Source organism: Miniopterus natalensis, chromosome 4 (genome assembly GCF_054644295.1).
Source record: "Miniopterus natalensis isolate mMinNat1 chromosome 4, mMinNat1.hap1, whole genome shotgun sequence".
NCBI lineage: Eukaryota > Metazoa > Chordata > Mammalia > Chiroptera > Miniopteridae > Miniopterus > Miniopterus natalensis.
In genome coordinates, this window is record NC_142084.1 from 12,074,515 (window position 1) to 12,097,383 (window position 22,869).

The following is a 22,869-nucleotide window of genomic DNA, read 5'->3' on the forward strand; positions in this document are numbered from 1 at the left end:
TTACCTGCGTCCCGTGATGTACCAGCCACCCTGCTAAACACTGGGGACAGAGAAATGGCAAAGACAGCTTCTGAGTGTAAGGTGCTCACCGTTTGGTGGAGGGGACCCCGGGAATGGTAAAGAAAACAAAGATTCTCGACTGATCCATGGTGGTAGGTCCAGAGCTCCAGGGCATTCTCCCTGGAGCAGGTGGGAAGACCTCCCAGAGCAGTGACATTTGAGGTGTGACTTCAAGGAGGAGATGTGTGGCATTTCAAGGAGGGACGGGCACTGGATAAGGGACAGAAACTGGTGGTTTTGAGAGACAGGTGGGCTTGGCCGTGTGCCCAGAACTCGGTTCCAGGCAGCACCTGGAAGGGTGAAGCAGACCAGGCTGGAAGGGAGGTAGGGTCAGGGTTGGAGGAGCCTTGCCTGTGGACAGGGAGGGTTGGGACTTTCCGTGCAGGAGGCTGACACCGACAGTCTTGTGTTTTGGAAACATGGCTCTGGCATCCAGGTGGAGAATGGATTTGTGATGGGTGGGAAAGTCATTAGGGGGCTGCTGCCACTTTGAAAACAGAAGCATGAGGACTTCACCTGGGGCCGAGGTGCTGGGGCGGATGAAAGAAGGCAGAGGTGGCAGGATTCCTAGGAATGGCTACAGGAGCGTGAGAGAAGCCAGTAAGAGGTAATGGATGAAGTGATTAGCAAAGGGGGTGGAAAGCTTAACCCCCACCATTCCAGCTCTTTAAGTCCAACCCGAGGGCCGTTTCCTTTACACACCTTCCTCTGCCATTCTTGTCCCCTTAGGGACCCCTTTCTTCCCGGAAGAGCTATCCTGGGAGTCAGCCATGGACCGTCTGCTCCCTAAGCAGGAGGCGGTTTCATACGTGTTAGGTCTGTTTCCTAAACCGCATTGAGGGACTGTCATTCTCCACGTCTCATGCTTCTCTGATATCCCTCCCAGAGACCCAGCCACCGTCTCAGTGTTGGGCATTTACCGGGTGAGGTGCTGTCTTCAAAAGGCAGTGGGGCCTAGTGCTGTGCTTGCAAATGAATCTTTTTTTTTTTCTTTTTGTCTTTAAAAAAACCTTTGAAGTATAACCAGCATGCAAAAAAAAAAGTCTATATAAAATAGATACAAAGTGGAACAGCTCTGGTTAGCACAGAGGCAGAAGGCCCAGAATCCAGGACCTGTGGCTTTCTCTTGTCTAAGATTCCATGAGACACAGTTTGAAAACTTTTGACTTTGTGCACCGGTCATGGGTTTTGGAGTCAGATAGAACTGAGTTCGAATCCCTGCCCTGTTACTTAGCTATTATAGTGTTATTGTGAGGCCGAAGTAAGCTAATTCGTGCAAAAATCTCTGGCACTTATTAAATGCTTATTAGATCATAGCTCTTGGTAAGAATAACAAGACATTTGCTAACTGATTGAGTAACTGATCCTTATTGAACTGGTACTTGTTCAGTCTAAACAAACCCCCTCAGGTTAAGAAAAGCCAGGGTTGGGGTGAAGTTCGGGGTGAGTCTGGGATTCAGAGGGGACCCAATCTTGTCTTCTGCTCCCTGCACCCCATACACCCACGATCTCCTGCCTTTGCATGAGGGTCTATCAATATTTAACGTGTGGGTGTCAGTTGCTGTAAACTGAGCATATCCCAGCAGCGACTTGAATTAATTATACGCAGGAGGAGAGAAAATAAGTTGCCTTTCTCTCTGAGCTCCAGGTTTCGCCGGCGGCACCGAGGCCTGGGAACCGCAGAGGGAAGCGTCTGCTGATGGAGGACCCCGAGAAGAAGCTGAACCAGAAGAGCGACGGCAAACCCCGGAAAGTTCGGTTCAAAATCTCTTCCTCCTACAGCGGCCGCGTGTTGAAGCAGGTCTTCGAGGATGGGCAGGAATTAGAATCGCCAAAGGAGGAGTACCCGCACAGTTTCCTCCAAGAGGCCCTGGAACCCATGGATGCTGTTTACGGGTCCGGGGAAGCCCCCAAGGCCCGGCCGTACTCCCCCAAGCTGACTGCTCAAAGGATCAGCGTGTTCAGAGAGGGCAATGCCTATACTTTGGCGGGCAGCCAGCCTTTCTTCAATGATTACAAGGCAAATGACCACAAGGTTGGTATTGGGCATGGCGTGTAAGCTTTAAGGACTAACGTGTTTAGAGAGGCGCCTGAATGTTTCGCATCTGTATCGTGCTCACGCTCCGGTACCAAGCAGGGCTATAGGCGCACCAAATGGGAAGCCGCTCTTAGAAGAATATCCCTGGGACAGAAATCACATGCTTGTTGACAACTTATTGGAAAGGGCAATAAGCATGATAGTATTCGAATTCCATCTGGGGTAAAAAAAACTGCACCTGGGTTTTGGGCTGGGTTATCAGGAAGCGAATTAAATAGAGGTGCTGTTGGTTTTCAGGTTGCCGGACTGCTGTTGCAGAAAATTGTACAGCAACGGGCTGTGTTGTTTCCCGAAAGAGCTAAGTGTTTGGAGGTGCTCGTTTCACTCCAGGCAATTATTCAGCTTGTGGTTTATCCATGTCTTGTTTTTTCCCCTCCTGCGGCCTGCTTTCAAAAAATGTCTGTCTGTCAGTTTATTTATTTTGCCTTTCCATTGCCCATTAGCATGAACGCTGGGTAGGTGGAGTCCTAGGAAGAGATGCTGAAAAGCAAATCTACCAGAGGAAATGTTACCTGAGAAAGAAGTGTGAGCTAACAGTTCATTTGAAACATGTATTTTATTTGTGAATTTCAATTATCTTCGTGGATAATCGAAAGCCCATCCATGATTTTTTTCTTTTTAAGTTAGAAGAGCCTAGAAATGTAGTCAATGATTTTTAGAATTCCGTAGGCAATGTGTATATGACTGTGTTTTTTAAAAAATGATTAAATACTATTATGTAATGTACCAGGTTATTAATGAATAGCATTAATGAGTAAGATTTATACTCTCTTTAAAGTGTGAAAAATTCAGATAATTACTCTCTAATCATTTTTATTGGTATTTTCCTAGGGGAACAAATAATACATCTATGGCAGACAAATGTGTTGGCCTTGCCAGCACTGATAAAAGTATATTTATGGACGGTCCACATTTATCAAAGATAATACCAGTTTCTTTTTGGTACTGAAGGAGACTGGAATGAAGGGCCCCTCATGTTACTGGAGAGGCTTACTCACTGCAAAGCACCATCACACACTGTCGCATTAGGTGTTGACCACAGTCTTGAGGAGAAAGGCCAAGTTGAGCCCTCCCATTTCGCAGATGAGGGATACTGATGCCAAGCTGTGTAGGGACTCCCTCAATATTACAGGGTCATTAAGTTCAGAGTCAGAATAAGAACCCAGGTCTTCTGACTCCCCATGCTTTTTGCCCTATGGGATATTCCTTTTTAGAGAATACAATCACTACTAATAATGTTGATGATAGTCATAATAGTCACCATTTACTGAGTGCTTGTTATGTCCTAGGTACTTAGCTGTCTGGTACTTACAGTATCTCCTTTTACCTAAATCTTATTTGTAGATACAGAATTTACAAAGTTGTAGTTGGTACTATACCTTGTACGAGGCCACAGTAGATAATACTGGACGGCTTGACCTTCATAAGTCAGCATGTCAAGCTTGACATTCATGTAAATGCATGATTAGGCATAGATTTATGAAACCACAAGACTGAGTCTTCATGGTAGCACAGCCCAGCTGATTTAAACACCGGACCCTAGAGGCCATGCTCAGGGTTAGATTCCTGCCTGGTCCCGATATCCTTGTTTTCTTCGTTGCCTGATCAAAATGCCACGTCCCCAGCCAGCCAGCCTGCAGGTATGAGAGTGCTCAGGGTGGATGTGTGCACCCGCTCCTGCTGAAACAGGCTGTCAATGTGGCATTTGTGAAAATTAAGGAAATGAGAGCTGGGAAGTCATGATTTTTCAATAGTGAACCCAACTGTAAAATAACCCCAAGTTAATATTGGCTGTGAGGCAACATTGGGTAGTAGTTAAGCACAATCGTTGAAAGTAAAGGCTCTGCACTTGAACAGATATCTGTATACCCAGGTTTATAGCAGCTGTATTCGCAGTTGCCCTGAGGTGAAAGCAGCCCAAATGCCCATCAATGGACGAATGGACGGACGAAATGTCGCCTATACACGCAGTGGAATATTACTCAGTCTTCAAAAGGGAGACAATTCTGACACCTTGTACAACATGGATGGAATCTGAAGATACTGTGCCAAGTGGGATGAGTCACAAAAGACAATCGTATGGTTCCACTTATACGAGTAGCCAGATCTATAGAGGCAGCAAGTAGAATGGTGGTTACCAGGGCTGGGGAAGGGAGAAGGGGGAGCTGTTGTTTAATGGGTCCAGAGCTTCAGTTTGGGAATAAGAAGAAGTCCTGGAGATGGGTGATGGTGATAGTGACACTACAAAGTGAACGTACTTGATGCCACTGAACTACACACTTAGAAATGGTTAAAATGGTAACTTTTATGTTAGGTATATTTACCACATTAAAAATAATATGTATTTTTTAAAACAAGGGCTCTGATGTCAGTTAAACCTGGGCTTGATGTCCGTTCTACCCACTTACCCCTGTGAGCTTGGGCAAACCACTTAACCTTGCCGAGATTCAATGTCATAATCTGTGATATGAGGGTAATAAGAGCACCTGCTTACGAAGATCACTGTGCTGATTAAGAAGCACTTGGCATTGTGCCTGGCACACTGTATGCTCAGTAAATGTTACCTACCATTGTGATCATGGCCAAGTTGAAAGAAACTTTGAGTCTTTTTAACATTTTAAGTGGTAGACAGAGAGAGTGGTTATAAACAATCAAATATCTTAAGGAACTGAAACTGATGGAAGTTTATAAGGTCCATAAAAAATGGAAGGGAGAGGCAGAGAAGTAGCCCCCACCCACTTTATACTGAATATTTCATTCATCTTTGCAATAATTCCAGGAGAGAATCTTACAGAGCGGGAAAACAGAAGTTCATAGGGTTTCAGTCAGCTGCAAATCTCACTCAACTGTCAAATAACGTTTGAATGCAACTTGAACTTGAGTCTGCCTGCCTCCCAAGCCCCTGTGTTTCCCCTACCCGGCGGCGGGTTTCTGCATTTGAACGCAGAGCTGCGGAGGGGCCATGGTGACCAATAGCAGTCTGGGCACACTGCCACTGTCACCAGTGTATTTATGAGGCTCGGTCACATAGGTTGCCCTTCTGGGCACTATGGAAGGAAACAAAAAATTCCTGGCTCCATCCCGGCCCTCTGTAATGTAAGAGCGGGTGTTCCTCCCGGGCAATCGGATGCAAGCAGATAATGTGAAGTTTAGTTACACCCGGAGAGTTTCCTTAGACACAAGGACGAGCTTGGCTGTCAGGGTGACTGAAACTTAAACACACCTTCAGGGTGATTTGGGACCGTCCATCTTTGGAATACATTAAAAATACATTTACTCTCCTGGGTGTCTCACATAATGACCAGCTTAGAGGCAGGAGGTTGAACCAGACGAGCAGATATTCTTCAGCATATTGAGAGTTTTGCCTTGAAAAGAGAAAGCAGCTGTAGATGCGAAGGAAGCCCCCCAGTAACTGAACCTCTTCGGCTATTACTGGGAGTGGAAATGGAACCTTCCAAGAGCGCCACCACCTTTATCTGCCGATGTTCAGAAACCGATAGTCCAGAGTGTGAAACAGGAACCCGCGTGCGCCAGGCAGCAGGAAATGGAAGCTGCCACACGATCCCAGGAGAGAGGGAGAGAGCAGGGCCGGGCAGGAAGCTGTGGCTTCATAAATAATTATTGAACGCTCCGTGGGTGTTTCAAGGAAGGGGTCCTGAATCCTGAAGTCCCGCACAAGCCAGCTGAGACTGCTTAAGAGCAGCATGTAAATAGATTTGCTCGATCCTGCCTGTGAACGCAGGGAGGGTGCTTCCTGCCAAGCATGCTGTGTGGCACGAGTGCGCCTGCACCAACCACTAAAAGAACAACTTTCAATAATAACAGCATAACAGTACCTTCAGCTTTGGCAAACCCTGTTTTATATATTCTCCATAGCACCGCCCCCCCTGGAAGAGGATAGAATTAGCCTCAGGGATGGGAGTCAAAATATTTAACTGCTTAATCGCCCCAGAAGCCAGCAGAATGTTGGGGCAGGGTCCTAACCCCTGAGGCCCTAGGTGTTAACTTTTACGTGACTGGTTTGGGGATGTTAGAGGCTCCCCGAAGAGAGGCTGGGGTAACAGGAGAGCACGCAGGAGTCTCAGGACAGCGCCTGTTTCCCAGCCGGTGCAGAGGTATCTCCGTGTTTTAATGATCAGCTTGTCTGTGGTAGTTAGTGCGCTCCAGCTCGGTGGCAGCCCATTTACAGCGAGCACGCTGAGGCTAGGAGGTGCCACACAGTTGGTGAATGGCAGGACTGGGATCCAGCGTTGTTTCCCTGAGAGCTATCGTAGCTCTGGGAAGAAATACGTGCTCTTAGCTGAATAATCCCTAAGCATTTACTCCTGGGCTTCTCTACTGCATTGTAGCGTCGTTCAGATTATTCCTCAGCAAGTGATTAAGGAACGTGAGAAATCCATGCACGGGAACATAAGCAATTAACAATGACGCTATAGGAGTATATTAATTGACATAAAAAGATTTTCATATACAAATAACAAAAGCGAGTTACAACAGAATATATCTATAAATATATATAAGTATGTATAAATAAATATAATGATCTTATATTTTGGAGGGAAAGTGCTTATGAATAGTTTAGTATAGGTGTTAAGAATATGGAGCCCTAGCTGGTTTGGCTCAGTGGTTAGAGTGTCAGCCCTTGGACTGAAGGGTCCCAAGTTCGATCTGGCCAAGGGCACGTACCTGGGTTGCAGAGTCCCAATCCCAGGCCTCTCTCGGGGCACGTGAGGGAGGCAACCAATTGATGTGTCTCTTTCACATCAGTGTTTCTCCCCCCCCCAACCTCTCTGAAAAGCAATGGAAAAAATTTCCTTAGGGTAAGGATTAATATATATATATGTATATATATATATGGACTCTAGAGTGAGAAAGAGTTGGGTTTGAATTTCAGCCACAGACCCTGAGTAATTTTGTAACTTTGAGAGGCACTTACCCCCAATGAGACTCGGTCTCTTCACCTGTAGAATGTGGAAATCATACCATCTACCTCATAGGGATATTCAGGGGAGAAGTGAGGTAATGTTTATAAAGTGCTTAGCACAATGCCTGACACAATAATTAATAATAATAATAATAATAAAAAAATGCTCACTAAATTGTTTCTACTATTTTTATTATTTATGCATACAGAAAGAATGTGGAGTGACGTTTATTGTAAAAAGAACATTCCTTTGTGTTTATTAAGCACTCATTGTGCCCGGCCCTGCATCAGCTGTGTGGTATGTGGTTGAAATAGACACTCTGGAGCCTACCCTGTAGAGTCCTTCACTCTAGTTATATGACTGGTTCAGCTTTGATCAATGATCATCAACAGGAGATGGTTGTCATGGTTTTCAGAGAGAGCAAACAAACCAGGGAATGAATTGTAGCTTTGTGGTCTGATAGGATCCCAAGTGCTGGGCAGTAGACGATCCTCCTCTCCTAGTTCCTGGGACGTTGAGCGGGCTCTGCAGCTTGTGTTTATTTGTTGGTGGAGGTTCCACGCTCATTCTCCATTTCTCTAGTCCCCACCTATTATAGATTTTGGAAAGATAATCATCTACACGAATAACCTGAAAATCATTCGAACCCCAATGGACAAGAGAGATTTCATGAGGAAAATTCTTCAGAAGGAAGGAGAGATTGAGGAAGAGTCTCTGATGACCAAAGAAGAAATCTACGGAGACAGCAACCAGAACGACGGGCCTCTGGGAGAGACAGAAAGCACGTTCCCCCACAACCAGTACCCCCAGGTGAGTCAGAGCGGGTCACTGTCCCCCCTCGAGCGGCCCTACTGCAGTGGTCTCCAGATTGTCTTGGTTGTACCCTGTTTAAGTAGAAACTTTCAAATATGACTACTTAACATATCTAAATATTAAAGATGGCATGGCTTTTATTGCTAGCAGGAATAGTTATAAGTCCATATTTCAAACACTCCTGATTTTAATTTTTTGGATGACTTCTTTTGAGATCTGGTTAGGTCTCTACTGTTTTCACTTGCTCTAGAGATGGAGAAAATCAGCTCTGGCCTTTTCTTATGGGCTTGCTTGTGCTTCTATTATTGGTGTCCTCCTCGACCCACAGTTTCCTTGAAGACACCTAATAAAGCCATGGGTCCTTAGATTTTGTAGAGGTGAATTTAGTTAAATCTAAAGAGTATAATTTGTAAATCCACTAGATCAGGCACAAGTAATCTGAGAAATGTTGCAATATGTGGAAAGTGACTGAGTGAACCGGGACCACGGTCGCTTTACATCATGAGTATTCCAGGGTCCCTTGGGTACATTTTTGTAGTGACTGTCTGTCTTAGTGAGGGTGCCAGTGTCTACTAGTTTATTAAAAATTAGAATAACATTTTCTTTTGAAAATATTATCAAAGCTTAATTTCTTGTGGCCTTTAGATAAAAATATAAACATCTTGAGGGATTTTCTCCCCACACCTCTCAGAGGTATGCACTCCCCGCCTTGGAAACCATTGCTCATACATGCTCAGATGAGGGGGAGATTGATAACATTCATTAGGTCACAGTGTGGGGGTCAGGGTGGGAAAAACAATTTTGATGAAATTAAGCTAAGAAAGTGAAAGCCTGGACAGTAGCAGAAGTGAATTTTTTCTCTCTTTAGAGTCCATCTTTTGGGGCTCGAAGCTTTCTGTGGGGCTCACTCTCGCCTCCCGTTTGTTGGTGTAACAAAATGAGCCAAGGGCTTCCTTGTACTTGAGGGATGTCCCCACCCTGGGAAGGTTTAGGGGACAGGAACAGGGGGGTCATGACCAGACTCCAGTGAAAGGCTCTTGTTAAAAGTTCTGCTCACAGTATTACAGATGCTCCCCACGTCCCCCCTCTACCCCCCTCTACCCAGCCCCTACCCCCCAGGCCTTCACCACACTATTGTCTGTGTTCATGGGCTACATATATAAATATATAAGTTCTTTAAAAAAAAAAAAAAGTAAAAACTTCATTCTCAGATTACCTAAAAAATAAAAATGTTATATATATATATATATATATATATATATATATATATATATATACATATATATATATAAAGTTCTGCTCACAACCACTCACACCTCTTTCTAACCTGATCTCACACTCAGTAAGATATTTTTGAACTGAAAATCTGATCATGTCATCCCTTTGTCACCCTTTCCCACCACCCAAAACTTTCAATGGCCTCTCTTCACTTGGGATCAAACCCAAACCCCTCGCTTATTCTAGAAAGTGCTGTGTCCCTGGCTACTCTGGGCCCCTTCAGCCTCCTCTCTTACCCATCCCTCCTCATTCTCTCTACCCCAGACACAATGCCTCCCGGGCTACCCCTCAAGTGTTCTTGGCTTTTTCTTACCAGAGGCACCATCCCTGTGCCTAGAATGTTCTCCAGATTCCCTCCCACCTCTTCCTCAGCCCCTGAGATCTGCGTGGAGGCACCACTTCCTCAGAGGGGCCTCCCTGACCTCCGTGAGGATAGAATTCCCAAGAAGGGACCCCTCAGGGCCCCCCCCACCTGCCCTCACAGTTGGAGTCTTGTATTTATTTGGTGAATGCCTGGTCTCACCGTGTTGGGTGTAACATAGTAGTTCCATTGCTTCCCAGAACAGAACCCGGCATAATAGGTGCTCAGTAAATATTAAATGTTTGTGGAAAGGATATTGGAATTGGGGACCGAAGCCCCAGCTGGTAAGAAGCGTCCTCCCTTTGCCTTCTCTAGGTAGCACTACTCAGAACGTGGCCTAGCAGCTAAGCATTGCCATCAGGAGCATTCCTGCCCGCTGAACGCTCATTAATTCTGTTCTCTGTCATACCGTATTACAACTTGTAGGAGCACATGTTATCAGAAGAGAGCCAGAAATGCTAACATACGGGTCCCACGGCAGCCCTGAATGCAAAAGCAACAACAGGCCTGATATGACAATTATCTCTCAACTCAGTTTGGACAGAGCCACATTTCTTGTCTTTAATGCCATCAGCCAGGACAGAGCTGTACAGCAGGAAATTGCTGTGACAGGTTATATTTCACTTGCCTGTCCTTTAAACTCTGGTTTAAATTGCTACGTGTTTGCCCAATCCCTCCTGCAGTAAGTGCCCAGACAAGTTGATTCTAGAAAGGGGTCAAAGGACACCAAGGAGCCCCTCCTGACTGAGAGACACTTTGTTGTGTTATGTGGAGCGGGGAAGCACTGGGGACCTTGATGAAAGGGCCAGGCGAGGCTGAAAGCCGGGCCACGCTGCACCTCTGTAATAACTAGCAAAGTAAAGCAGAGGGACAATTGAATTGAGCCGCAGCGGAACACGGGAGGGGAAAATCAGGCCCCGGTTCCGTGGATTCGAGACCGTGCATCACCTGGGCTCCTGTATGCTTTATGTGATCTTGCCTTTGAAATAATAGTAACAAAAAAGAAATAATATTAATACTAGCTACTGTTTATGGAGGGCCGATGGTTGCCAGGCGCCGTGCCCGATGCTTTCCATGCCATAGTCTGTGTCATGCTCACAAGGACTCTGCGGGGTAGATATTATTAGTCTCCTTCTATAGCTGGGGAAACCAAGGCTCAGAGAAGTCAAGGAACTTGCCAGAGGTCATCGGAGCCAGTAGTCAAACCCAGGTGCACCTGACCACCAATCTCATGATCATAACCGCTTTCCTAAGCAGCCTTTAAATTGGTGCTGATTACGTCTTCAGGGCTAACCTTGGAGTCTGCAGTGAAAGCCAAGGCCCCTTTCCTTGCTCAAGGAGCTGTTATGGGGTGGTTCAGGAAGGGTTGTCAGTTCTAGAACCTACACTATGCTGTACAACTATGGTTTAAGTCCTCTTGCTAAATCTTTTCTGAGAATTTTTAAAAATAATAAGAATGGAAGACAGATACTTATATCCTGCCTGCCTTATAGAGAGTAGATGCTCACTCGGTAAATCCTTGATTTAATGAATCATTAAATAATTAAATGAACACGTCGAGGGTGAGTGGCTGGAGAAGGGTGGTAACCCAGGGTAAGACTAGAAGCTCCAGTGACACGTCAGATAAATGTGATTGATGATTTGGTTTTGTTTTCTACAGCAGGCTCACCAAGGCCATTTTATTAATCTTTCACTGTACGACCTGGCATGCCATACAAACTAATTTTCAGATGCCACGTATAGCATTATGTTAGGGTTTTATTGTACTTTCTTTGACAATACTGATTTGTACCATTAGAATCTCACTGGGATCAACTGTAAAACATAAAAAATGTGGATTTGGCAGAAAAAGGGACTGTGGCAATTTGTTTTAAGAACATTTTGGGAAATGTATATATTTTGAATATTTTAAGGGAAAAAACAAATTTCTGCGTTGTTAATATATGAAAGTATGGCAACAATCAATAAAATATTAACAAAAGGGTGCATAGACGTGATTTAGGTTTTTGTCAGTTGGATAATCACTTCCATTCCCTAAATCTAGAATGAATAAAATTTAATACCTTCTTAGGCACTGTGCAGCACAACGGAGCTATTTTCAGATCTAATGCCTCCCTTTTCAGAGGTTATTTTTATTATTAGGTTGTAAAAGAAGCTGTTAGCTGGGTGGAGCCGCCCAGTGGACTCCGGCTGTGTTGGCGGTTCCTAGAATTTAAGAATGGAAAGGGTTCTCTAGGCAGCACTGTGTCGCTTGTTTACTTGTTTGGCAAATATGTGCACAGCAGATGTTCTCCTGGCACCGCACTGGATGCCCAGGAAGCGATGGGGAAAGGCCCACCCGGCAGCGTCCTGTCTGGTCAGCAGGGGCTTTCAGGAGAGCATGAGGCCTGCCATGCTTGGGGCTGCGCAGGAGGGGCTCCTGCCCAGAGGTGTGGGTGGGCACGGCCTCCTGACACTTGAAAATAGGGGGAGTTGCCTGGGCTGGGAGGAGGGACAGGTTCCTGGAGACCAGATGGAGAGAGACTTAAGGACAAGAACCTGATAATGAGCCCTGATCGGTTTTGCTCAGTGGTTAGAGCATCGGCCCTTGGTGGCAGGATCGATCCCCGGCCCCAGTCAAGGTGCGAGCCAGAGGCAACCAATTAATGTTTCTCTTTCCTGCCCCCTTCCACTCTCTCTAAAAAAATCGATGGAAAAAAATATCCTCGGGTGAGGATATTTTATATATATAAATATGTATATATATATATTTTTAAAAAGAGCCTGATAAAAGATGGAACTAAACATTTAAACCAGCTGAGGAGATTGTGTTTTAATCCGAAGCATATCTGGAAGGCAAGTGTTCATGAAAAGGTTTCTTGAGTGCTTTGTGGCAATTGTAGGCAGCTGAATGAGATTGGCATCAGTGGGAGAACAGCCCCCAAGACCGGAGGCAGGCGTGCACATGAATTCCTGCCAGAGCTGGTAGGTGTCTGACTAGGATTGTGGCTGTGGGATGGAAAGAACTGGATGGATTTGAAGGTGAATGGACAGGACCTGATGCTGGACTCACCTGGCATAGATCTGGTATCGTCCCTTATTTCTTAGAAGGTTATAGGTCTCTGTATTGTCTTTGCACAGGGGTGCAAAGATTGCCAGTTTTCTTGAGGTGTTTTAGGGGAAGAGCATGACAGTCGACAAGGGGGCATTTTCCGGAGGGTGGGAGTCAAAGACTGGAGCTTATTAGCAAGGCTTAGGCGTGAACTAACTCGTCCAGAGAACCCACAACATGCCAGGTAATATAGTATGTATTTTCATATACTCTCTCATCTAATACTCCAGCTACTCAGAGGTAAAGCATTATCACTCCCAGCTCACAGGTCAAGAAATGGAGATTTGGAGAGGTTAAGGGAACTATGCAGGGCGCACAATAGGTGTCAGGGGTAGGCCTCAGTCCCAGGCTGCGGACTCCGAGTGGAGCTCTTAATCCTGGGGCCTTATCACAGTTCTCAAAGAGAACAAAGATAAAGTATTGCGATAATTCAGAGCTAAGCTCCCAAGGATTGCAACATCGATTCATTCATCCACCTAGTTTCTCAGTCACACAAAACAATCTTTCTTGAGCATCTACTTTGGACAACTGCAGTGAGGGGCTGTGTCAACAGGAGCATAAACCCTGGTGCTCGACTGCCTCAGATCAAAACCTGCCTTACACCGTCTCCTGGGACGTTGTGGGGATTAGACGGGTTGATGCATGAAAGAAAGCTCTTAGAACAACACCTGGCACCTAGCAGGCAGGCTGCAGATGTGCACTCTTAGAGTCTGGCAGCAGGAAAGCTAAGTCTCAGCCCTCATGGAATGTACAGAAATAACGGGTCAGGTGGTGACAAGGGCGATGAAGAGCGAGAGGCATGGTAACAGGGGACGCTGTCTGAGAGATGTCCCGGGGAAACCCTCTTTGATAAACTTGCTGTGATTATTTCGCACCCCTGGCCAGTGCCCTCGCTGGCATTTGTGAGAAGCGTTTTCCTTATATTTTCCCCCGGCCTCTGCGGCAGCCCAGTGCTGTTATGACCTGCATGTGATCATGGACTCGAACTGCTGCTGTAACTAAACCCTGACCCGTCTCTTGCAGGAGGGGGAGCTTCCAGATGACAACTGTTTTCACTGCCGAGGGTCGGGCAGTGCCACCTGCTCTCTGTGCCACGGCAGCAAGTTCTCGATGCTGGCCAACAGATTTAAGGAGTCCTATCGGGCCCTGCGGTGCCCTGCCTGCAACGAGAATGGCCTGCAGCCCTGCCAGATTTGCAATCAATAGCCCGTGGCTCTGAATGTCTGCTTTTATCACATCTTCTCTAAGGTTATTTCTAATAAACTGCCCCCACCCTCCCTCTCCCAGCAAGGGAGCCACAGTGGCTGTGATCACTTCCACCACTGGCAAAAACACACAAACCCTCAGTTACTTGATGACATTTCACAAGGCTGATAACATCTCCATGTGGGTCTAAGTGGCAGAGGCATTTCGAATTAGAGTCCGCTTTGAAACTGGTCCTCAAATTATCCTTCTAGGAACGTGTGCGTGGAACGTCCCTTGACTTAGCTCAGTTTTCTCCTTGCGCTAGGGAACAAATAAATGTACATTTCAGGCAGCAGGTTGAAGTCATTTTCTGGTTGGGAGTTATTTTGCAAATGTGTGCAGGGAGGTATGAATGAAAAAGGCAGGTTTCTGATGACCTGAATTCCTGTTGCTTAGAATGCATTTCAAATCGTCATTGGTCAAATTGAAATTTTAATTAAGCAGCAGAAGAAAGGGATGCCCGATGCCCAGTGCACTAGCAGGCCACCAAAACACGAAAGAGCAGGTCCGGGCTCTGTGCTGAAGATAGGCCGGCTGAGGAGGCCTTTCTTTCCAAGTCCCGAGTCCCTCCTGTGTGATGGGCTCGGGTGGAACCCATGCAGGTGACAGCAGTGCTCCTTCTTAGGACAAGATGAGATGAGGCATGTCTGCGTGCCTCCAGGCTACTGAGCATGTAAGCCAAGTCAAAGCTCCTTATGATAAACTTGGTGCTTCACTACTTTCGAGTGATATGACTTCTTCCAGCCCCTGAATTATTACCAAATAAATAAATCTATTCTATGTGTAAGATATATGATCTCTTCATAAAAGACTGTGGATATTTTCTAGGTATCTCCTGCAAACCTAGAAAAGCAAAATTAGAAAAATGCTTTTGTTAATGAACGTTGTAGCTCTCGCGCCCAGTCCCCTTGAGAAGAACACTGTACAATCTGTTACCTATTGAGATGAGTTGCTTTTCTACGATAATTATTTGGGTTCTCATAACTTAATTTTTTCAAGATTTGTTTGTTACCCTATGATATTCAGCTATTAAAATAACTCACCCATGGAATACTTTTCAGGCAGTATAAATACTTCTAATAAAAAGATTAAAATATTCTCCGAAGCCGTGATGATTCCGCTGCTCCTCACTTAGCCGGAGCGATCGAGCCGCTGCCAACTTTCTTGGCTTCTGTACCCGTCTGTTTCCTGACTATGTCCCTGTTTTCTCACAGCTGTTGACTCTTATGTCTTTCCAGAATATCGGAGGCAGGAATGATGGCGAGAGACCTTTAAGTGTGTTTTTCTGCCTTGTGGTGGTAACATTTGACAACAGATACTGTTTGAGCCCTGCATGCAGGACACGCAGGACACGCAGGACACGCAGGACACGCAGGACACGCAGGACATGCAGGACATGCAGGACGGTACTGCCAGGTGCTTGGTGTGTGGTGTTACCCGGATGGCACCAGCCCTTTGGTATCTCATGGGACTTACAGTTTCAGTGATGGAGACAGATACGTAAACATGTCATGACGATGTATTGCGACAAGTTCTGGGACAGGGAGTCACAGGGAGCCTTAGAAGCACATGGAGGGGACACAGAACGTAGCCTGCGTGGGGTCAGAAGAGGTAGAGGTGTAGCAACATTTCCTTCCCTTCCCCCAGGCTCTTAGGAGCCTTGAATACTTTTCATTCCATAATAAATACATTTAGGAATGATGATATTTATTTATTCAGTCAACTAGTATTTATTGAGCACTGGGGCTCTATCAGCAGAAAAAAGATCCCCATGGAGCTTATGTTTTGGAGGGGGTAAGCTGACTATATATATATAGTAAGAGAGGGAAAACTAAAAATGTACAATATAGAAGAAAAACATTTCTATATGATAAAACTATATGTAATGTATAATGTGTTAGAAAAGAATAAATGCTGTGATGAAAAAATAAAACTATAAAGGGGGTTGGGAGTTGGGAGGGGTTGTAGTTTTAAATTAGCCTTCAAGGAGGCGTCATGGAGAAGGTGGCCTTTAAATTAAGGCCTGCAGGGGGTGAGGGAGCCAGCTGTGAGAGTGTCTGGGGTAAGATGATCCCAGGCAGAGGAAATAGCAAATGCTAGACCCTTAGGGAGGAGCGCCTGGCAGGTGCAACCAGCAGCAGAGGAGCCGGTGTGGCTGGGGCGCTGTAACATGACAAGTGTCGGGGAGCCAGGGCAGAAAGCGGGTGCATTGGTGTGGGCTGAGGGGTCGCCTGCCTTGGAAGTCATGCAAGAGCTTGGGTTTTACTGTGCGTGAGGTGCTGCTCTGGATGGGGCCTGTCAAGCCCACAGCCTCTCCTCTAGACCCTCCTCTCACTGCTGGGGCAGGAGACTTGCAAACTACGTTCCCCAGGCTCCCTGGCTCGGGGCTTCCTGTTAGGTTCTGCCCCTGGGAGGTACTGGCAGGGCTGGAAGGTGGGAGGAAGGGTCTCCCTTTTTCCCCGAATGAGGATCCTGGCGGCCTTCCCCACAGGGCAGCTGCGTTGGTGGCAGCAGCCGCTGGGAGTGGGGCTCGGGCAGCTCGGCTCCAACAGGCGTCACTTGGGCAGCTCTGGCTGCAGGCAGGTTGGATGCAACACCATTTCCCTCCTGTTCCTCCAGCCCGACGGGGGGAGTGGCTTCCTGCGATAATAATCTTTGTCATCAACTCCCTGGAATACATATTCCCTCTCTTTGAAACATCGGTTTCTGGACTGGATGCCAATGGATGGAAATGCTTTGAGCAGAGGAGGGTCACAATCTGACCTACGTTTTAACAAGCCATCTGGCTGCTGGAGTGAGAGGAGACACTACAGGACAAAGGTGGACGTGGGAGCCCAGTTCAGGGGCCATTGCAAGACTCCTGGTGACAGCTTAGGGTGGCCTGAACCAGTGTGGTGCCAGGGGAACTGGTTAAAGTGGTCGTAATGTGGATAGATTTTGAAGGTAGAGCCATAGGGTCTGCCTACTGTCCTTTGTACCCAGAAATACCGCTTCTGACCTACTGTACGCAAAACATATCTGAGTTATTTGCCTACCAGTGGAGATAAGCTGGCACTAAACTATCACTTCCTGATCGTGACCTTAAAAACATTGTCAGCCGTTTGGGCAGGATCAGGGCTAAGTTTAGAGCAAGGTTGGCAAACTGGTACTCCTAAGATTCCAAGAATTCCTTCAGAGCTAGAAACAAATACGAAGATTAAAAAATGTAGTGATGCTGTGATTAAAATAATGCTATATCCTTTGAAAAAGGAAAAAAAATTTTAAATGAACACATTTTTCAAAAGACATCTATCTATTCATTTATTCATTGAGCAAATTTTCACTGGCTGTCTACTATGTTCCAGGCATTTGTCTAGCTCCTCAGGTTACAAAGATGGAAATATACGTAGTAGTTATCATTAAGGATATTATAGTCTTGGGCCTCTAGTCAGCATAGTGCATGAATCTGGCCTTACAACTTGGGCATGTCACTGCTGCTCCCGTGACAACCAGCTCCTGTGCTTGGCCCGGGGGGCTGGGCCAGCTGTCAGGACTCTGTCGCAGACTTTATTTACTTATTTTAACAAGTACGTACCAGCTGCACTGTGAGCAGGACACTGTTCTAAGCACTTTATACTTATTAACTTCTGGAATCGGTTTAACAATTGATTTATTTCAGTTTGTTGACCATATCTCCCTCTCTCTCTTTTAATATGTCTTTATTGATTTCAGAGAGAGGAAGGGAGAGGGAAAGAGAGAGAGAGAAACATCAATGATGAGAGAGTCATTGATCGGCTGCCTCCTGCACGCCCCGCTCTGGGGATCGAGCCCGCAACCCGGGCATGTGCCCTGACCGGGAATTGAACCTCGATCTCCTGGATCCTAGGTCGATGCTCAACCGCTGAGCCACGCCTGCCGGGCTGTTGATCACCTCTTAGTCCCACACATGCTGCTCCTGTCCACGTCACATCCCCCCAGACTACAAACATGGAGGCCCTTCCTGTGATGTCAAAAACACCTGGCCTTACCAGCCTTTGTGACAGTAACAAACTGCGCAGGACCTGGGGGAGGCGCCTGGGGGTGGTGTTATATGATAGTGACGAGAGAATTTAGTAAAGTTTCCTTTGCTGACTGCTGGCCACTTCCAACCATCCTGCTGTTCCTCCCTTCTTTTCTGCCTTTCCACCCCAGTTCACCCGCTGTGCCGCTTCCTCTGGAGGCACCCTAACATCTTTAGGGGCCTTCTTCCCACACAGGGCTTAGCTCCAAGGCTCTCTGCTCCTCTACACACGGAAGGTGTGCAGGGCCAGGCTTCCTTTCACAGACCCCACCCTTCTTGGAAGACACCTGTGGCCTGAAATGGCTGTATCTTCCCCTCCCTGCCTGTCTAGGGGGCTCTTTGGGGTGACGAGGGCAGAGTTCATATGCCTTTGCTCCTAGAACAACTCTACCTTATTTCTGTTTTTATTTTTTTTTTTATTTTGGCTTTCAGGTAAGATCCCTTTTGAAGAGGGAGTTGCACATTTAATGTTTGGAATCCACATCAAGCATTAACTTTGTTACCCGTAATTTCCCTTTCCAAGTTAAATGGACCAAAGCTAACAATTAAGCTCAAGTCTGCGGGAAAGATGTTGTTCTCATTCGAAGTCTTCCGCAGATGTGCTTGTTCTGCTAATACATTCATTTAGATCGGTGCCAGTGACATTTATAAAAAATTTCTGTGGTTCACTAGAGCTGACTCTGAGCGATTTTTGTGATAAAGTAAATTTGAAAGAAATGTTCGCAGTTGTTTTTATCACCTGTCCTCATTAGTTGGATCTCCTCATTTTCTAATTAAACACAGTAATTATAGAGAGTTCACATTCATGCAATTATGTGAGAGAGAAATGGAATTGCGTTAGTGTCAGAATTACGGCGTATAATTACTGCCTGTGTTAAAGAACATGTAAAACCCAGAGAGGAAAAGACCTGGAATATAGTACGATTTCCTCATTGTTTGGGGTTGGGGAGGTGGAGAGGAGGAGGGAGGAATGGGGCAGTTAAATCAGGCCTTGACAAAACTAGAGTCGAGCCCAGCCGGTGTGGCTCAGCGGTTCGCGGTTCGATTCCCAGTCAGGGCACATGCCCGGGTTGTGGGCTCGATCCCCAGAAGGGGATGTGCAGGAGGCAGCCGATCAGTGATTCTCTCATCCCTGATATTTCTATCTCTCTCTCCCCCTCTTCCTTCCTCTCTCTGAAATCAATAAAGACATAATTTTAAAAAAACCAAAAACTTGAGTCAATGTTTATCTCAACACTACGCGATTCCTCTCTGTACAGTGCCCTTAGTATCGCTTTTATCTAGCTCCCAAGTACTTCTTCCCTTATTAATGATTATTTCTCAGGAGATTGGAGCCATAAATTCACACTAACATGTGATTGGCTAATAGACGACCATATCTGTTTTTTAAGTTCAAAATGTTATATTTTTGAAGGCCTCCTATGAGTCAGGCCACGTGCAAGACACAAGGAGCCAGAAGATGAAACAGACATAGTACCTTCTCTCAGGGACATGATAGTCTCACAGGGAACCAGAGATTTAGATGAATATTTGCAAAATAAAATGATAGGTGCCATAGGAAGGGAAGAGAGTAGAGAGCAGTTCAAGCTCCTTTAATTGTTGGTCCCCTTCATTCAGCTATGGGCTCCTCACGGGCAGGAAGCGTGCCTCATCTGCCACTGTGTGCCTAGCATCTACTACAGTGCCCAGTGCACAGGTGTTCAATAAGTATTTGGTGATCTGGAGTTTGCAGAGAAAGGGCATTTGGTTGCACATATAAGCCCACAGTGCGTTGTCGTCTTGCGGGCTAAGGCCTTGGGAAAAGTTCACAGATAGACAGCTTCTATTATGGCTCGTAACGATCCCCACCTCCTGGAATTCTGCCCTGCGCCATCCCCTTGAGTGAGAATAGACATAGGGATGTGCTTCTAACCATAGGATGTGGCAGACATGATGGGATGTTACCTGTGAGGTCAGGGTGTAAAAGGCTATGATGCTTTCTCTGGCCTCTCTTGCTTCCTCACCCGATGGCGCCAGCTGCCGTGTTGTCAGCTGCCTTATGGAGAGGCCCGCGTGGCAAGGAGCAGAGGGTGGCTGACAGCCAACAGCCAGGGAGGAGCTGGGGCCGTCAGTCCAGCAACCGGCTAGGAACTGAAACCCGCCAACGACCACACACGTGAGCTTGGAAGGGGCTCCTTTCCTAGTTGAGCTTGAGACTCAGCCATGGCTGACATCACCGTTGCAGCCCTGAGACCCGGAGCCAGAACCCCTCAGCCAAGCCCTGCCCTGATCCATCACTTGTGGGTTGATAAAATCCCTAGCCAGGAATTTTGGGGATCATCTGTCACATAGGGATGGATAACTAACACAAGATAAGACTGCCTTCTGGCTAGGTCCTTATTGATAGATCCTTTTCCTTCCAAAAGGTTTTTCCATGGAGAGGAATACAATCATTAGTTCTTTGTTTAATGCTCTATTTATTAAGCTCATGAATCAAATACCCCAAACTAAAAACCAATTTTTCTTGGGGCCTTTAAACATTGATTATAAATTTATTAAGCATATCATTTATACAACTTAAACTAAGTGCCATTAGGCATTTAGAATGGCTCATCCTTTTAAACACTTAAAACCTTAATTCATAAACACATAAAATAAAGATTACAGAATTTATTGCTATGGTTTCACTTCAATCTACTCTGAAGCACCAGTATCATGGATTTAATGCCTTTTTAAGTTTCTGTTCTTGATTTTCTATGCCTCTTTTGATAGACCCTCAGGATTTCAGTATTATTATTTTTATTCTTCTTCTTCAGCCACAAAATTCTTAGCAGATCCCAAAGAAAAGATTACTTATGAGAGCAACCTTGATTTGCTTTATTGACTGAGTAATTCTTGGTCAGACTTGTTTGTTTCTCCCAAGGTGATTCTAACCCAAAACACCTCTTTATAGTGAGCTTTTCTACAGTTAAATGGTATTTCTTATGTCAGCGAGACTATTTCAGGCCTTATGCCTAGGGCTTAATTTTGCAACCTAGTATTTAGCTCTGACATTGTTGTGTGTTTTGTGTGTGTGTGGTTTTTTGTTTTTTTTAATTATCACTTGGCCATTTTTATATAACCCATTATCCTACCATAATCAAATATTGATTTTGGTTTCTTAGCATTAAAAATTTACATCTTCCTTATTAGCCTTGAGATCCAGTCTCCTAGGAGTTGACACATTGGGTCTGTGTAGTTCAAGTGCCTTTGTGGGTCATCTGGCTAATACATTTTATTGGCAAACATGTGGAACCCTCTCTCTGGTTGGTTATTTTGTGGGTACCCATCCAACCTGAATAGTTCTTCTGGTCCTTAGAATTTACTTTTGCTGGGACTATGGGGCTTACAGTGTCCAATATTATTCTCTTTAAACAGACAGAAATAGCTATATGATTGTGCTTTTATAACATACAACATTAAGAGAAGAAATATCAAACCTTCCTAATTATTAAAATCAATAAAATAGAAACATGGTCTATTATATTCATTGTTTTAGATTATAATGACCCTTTGAGAGAACTTCATATTAACTTTTTTATTTTAAGTCATTTTGAATTCAGGGCCTTTCACAAGACTCATCTTGTCCTATGATCCATGATGATGATGGTGGTGATGATGATGACGGGTGATAGTGATTTTGATGCTCAAATTGTAGCTTCATCTTAAGAGACTTTTTTAATGGAGAAGACTAAAGCATCTAGGGATGCACATTTGAGTGATAAGACCAAAAAAACCCCACAAGTACGTCATTATTACAAAATATGCAGAAGGGAAGCGGTGTGAAGGGAATGATGCTTATGGAAGGATCTTACAGGATGGGTGGCAAAGATCTATTTTTTTTGACCTGGGCATACATATGATGTGTGTATGTGTGTATGCACATGTGTGTGCACCCGTGTATGTGGGGTATCTGTGCTTTACTTTTACAATAAGAGTTTCATTTAAAAAGTTGTCACCATATAGTCAGTAGGGGCCCTTTATACATTGCCCCCGAGATTCTTGAAAACATTCTTGCTTTCTGGCAACATGAGGATGTTGGAAAAATGTTCTAAATCCTTTTTAACATCCTAAATCATGGAATTAGCTGTCTTCTAAGGGATTCTGTTTCCTTTTACTAGGAAATAATTCTAAAGATCAGGACCTGACTCTGAGGTGCACATGAGAATACATGGTGAGCAAGAGTGCACTGATGTCGCTGCTGGCTCAGAGCTGAAAACATACTTATTAAGGTTATTATTTCACACTGGTATTTCCAATTTAACTTATTATATTGCTATTCCATACTTTTCTTATATGATATAAGGTTTGTTTCATCCACTACAAACCCTTCTCCTGAAACTGACAATCTTTTTGGTATGATGAAACTCCTGGATGGAGCCAAGACATGCCTTATATCCCATTCTCCTCTTTGGTACAGTAATTTCCAAATTTCTGTCACTCCTATAATTCCTTTTTTTGCATATTTGCCAAATTCATAATTTTGTACCACCTCTATTATTGTTTTCTTAATATTTTGTTTAATCAAATTAAACTGAAATTAAAAGTTAAAATAATTGAAATAATTAAAAATTTAAAAAATCAAATTTAAAATCCCTTAAAAGGATTATATTCATATTAATCAGTATTTGTGGAATCACAGGGTATAACTAACTGGCCATATATTTCCAGTATCCATTAAGATGGATGGATATACAAGTGTTAGAATTTCAGGGGATTCAATAAACGTCACTTTCCCTCACTCAAGTTTAGCACAACCTGAAATACAGACAAGAATCAGGAAACTGGAGTTCAAAATATCAAAGTCATTACCAATAAAAGCCGCACAGGGGGATGTTTCAGGTGTTGGACAGCTATGGGCTCCCTAAGTGTGGAGCCCAGGCTTGGACAGACAGATCCACCTGCAGGCCTTCCCCACAGTGTGGCCCCATTTACTCCATA

At 45.0% G+C, this 22,869-nt stretch overlaps 1 protein-coding gene across 1 annotated transcript; it reads left to right on the plus strand.

Moving 5' to 3' along the window:
- The first annotated feature begins 1,759 nt into the window (after positions 1-1,759).
- On the plus strand, positions 1,760-13,832 carry GRXCR2 (glutaredoxin and cysteine rich domain containing 2). Its single transcript, XM_016202907.2, has 3 exons — positions 1,760-2,095; positions 7,666-7,893; positions 13,650-13,832. The coding sequence occupies exons 1-3, from the start codon at positions 1,760-1,762 to the stop codon at positions 13,830-13,832; spliced, it is 747 nt and encodes a 248-aa protein (XP_016058393.2).
- Positions 13,833-22,869: the final 9,037 nt, after the last annotated feature.

What these genes read in the sequence shown, in the direction of transcription:
- GRXCR2 (XM_016202907.2), top strand. Translation starts at nt 1,760, where the DNA reads ATGGAGGACCCCGAGAAGAAGCTGAACCAGAAGAGCGACGGCAAACCC. An exon ending in ACAAGGCAAATGACCACAAG is followed by an intron (nt 2,096 to 7,665) that starts GTTGGTATTGGG and finishes CCATTTCTCTAG; the next exon opens with TCCCCACCTATTATAGATTT. An exon ending in CCCACAACCAGTACCCCCAG is followed by an intron (nt 7,894 to 13,649) that starts GTGAGTCAGAGC and finishes CGTCTCTTGCAG; the next exon opens with GAGGGGGAGCTTCCAGATGA.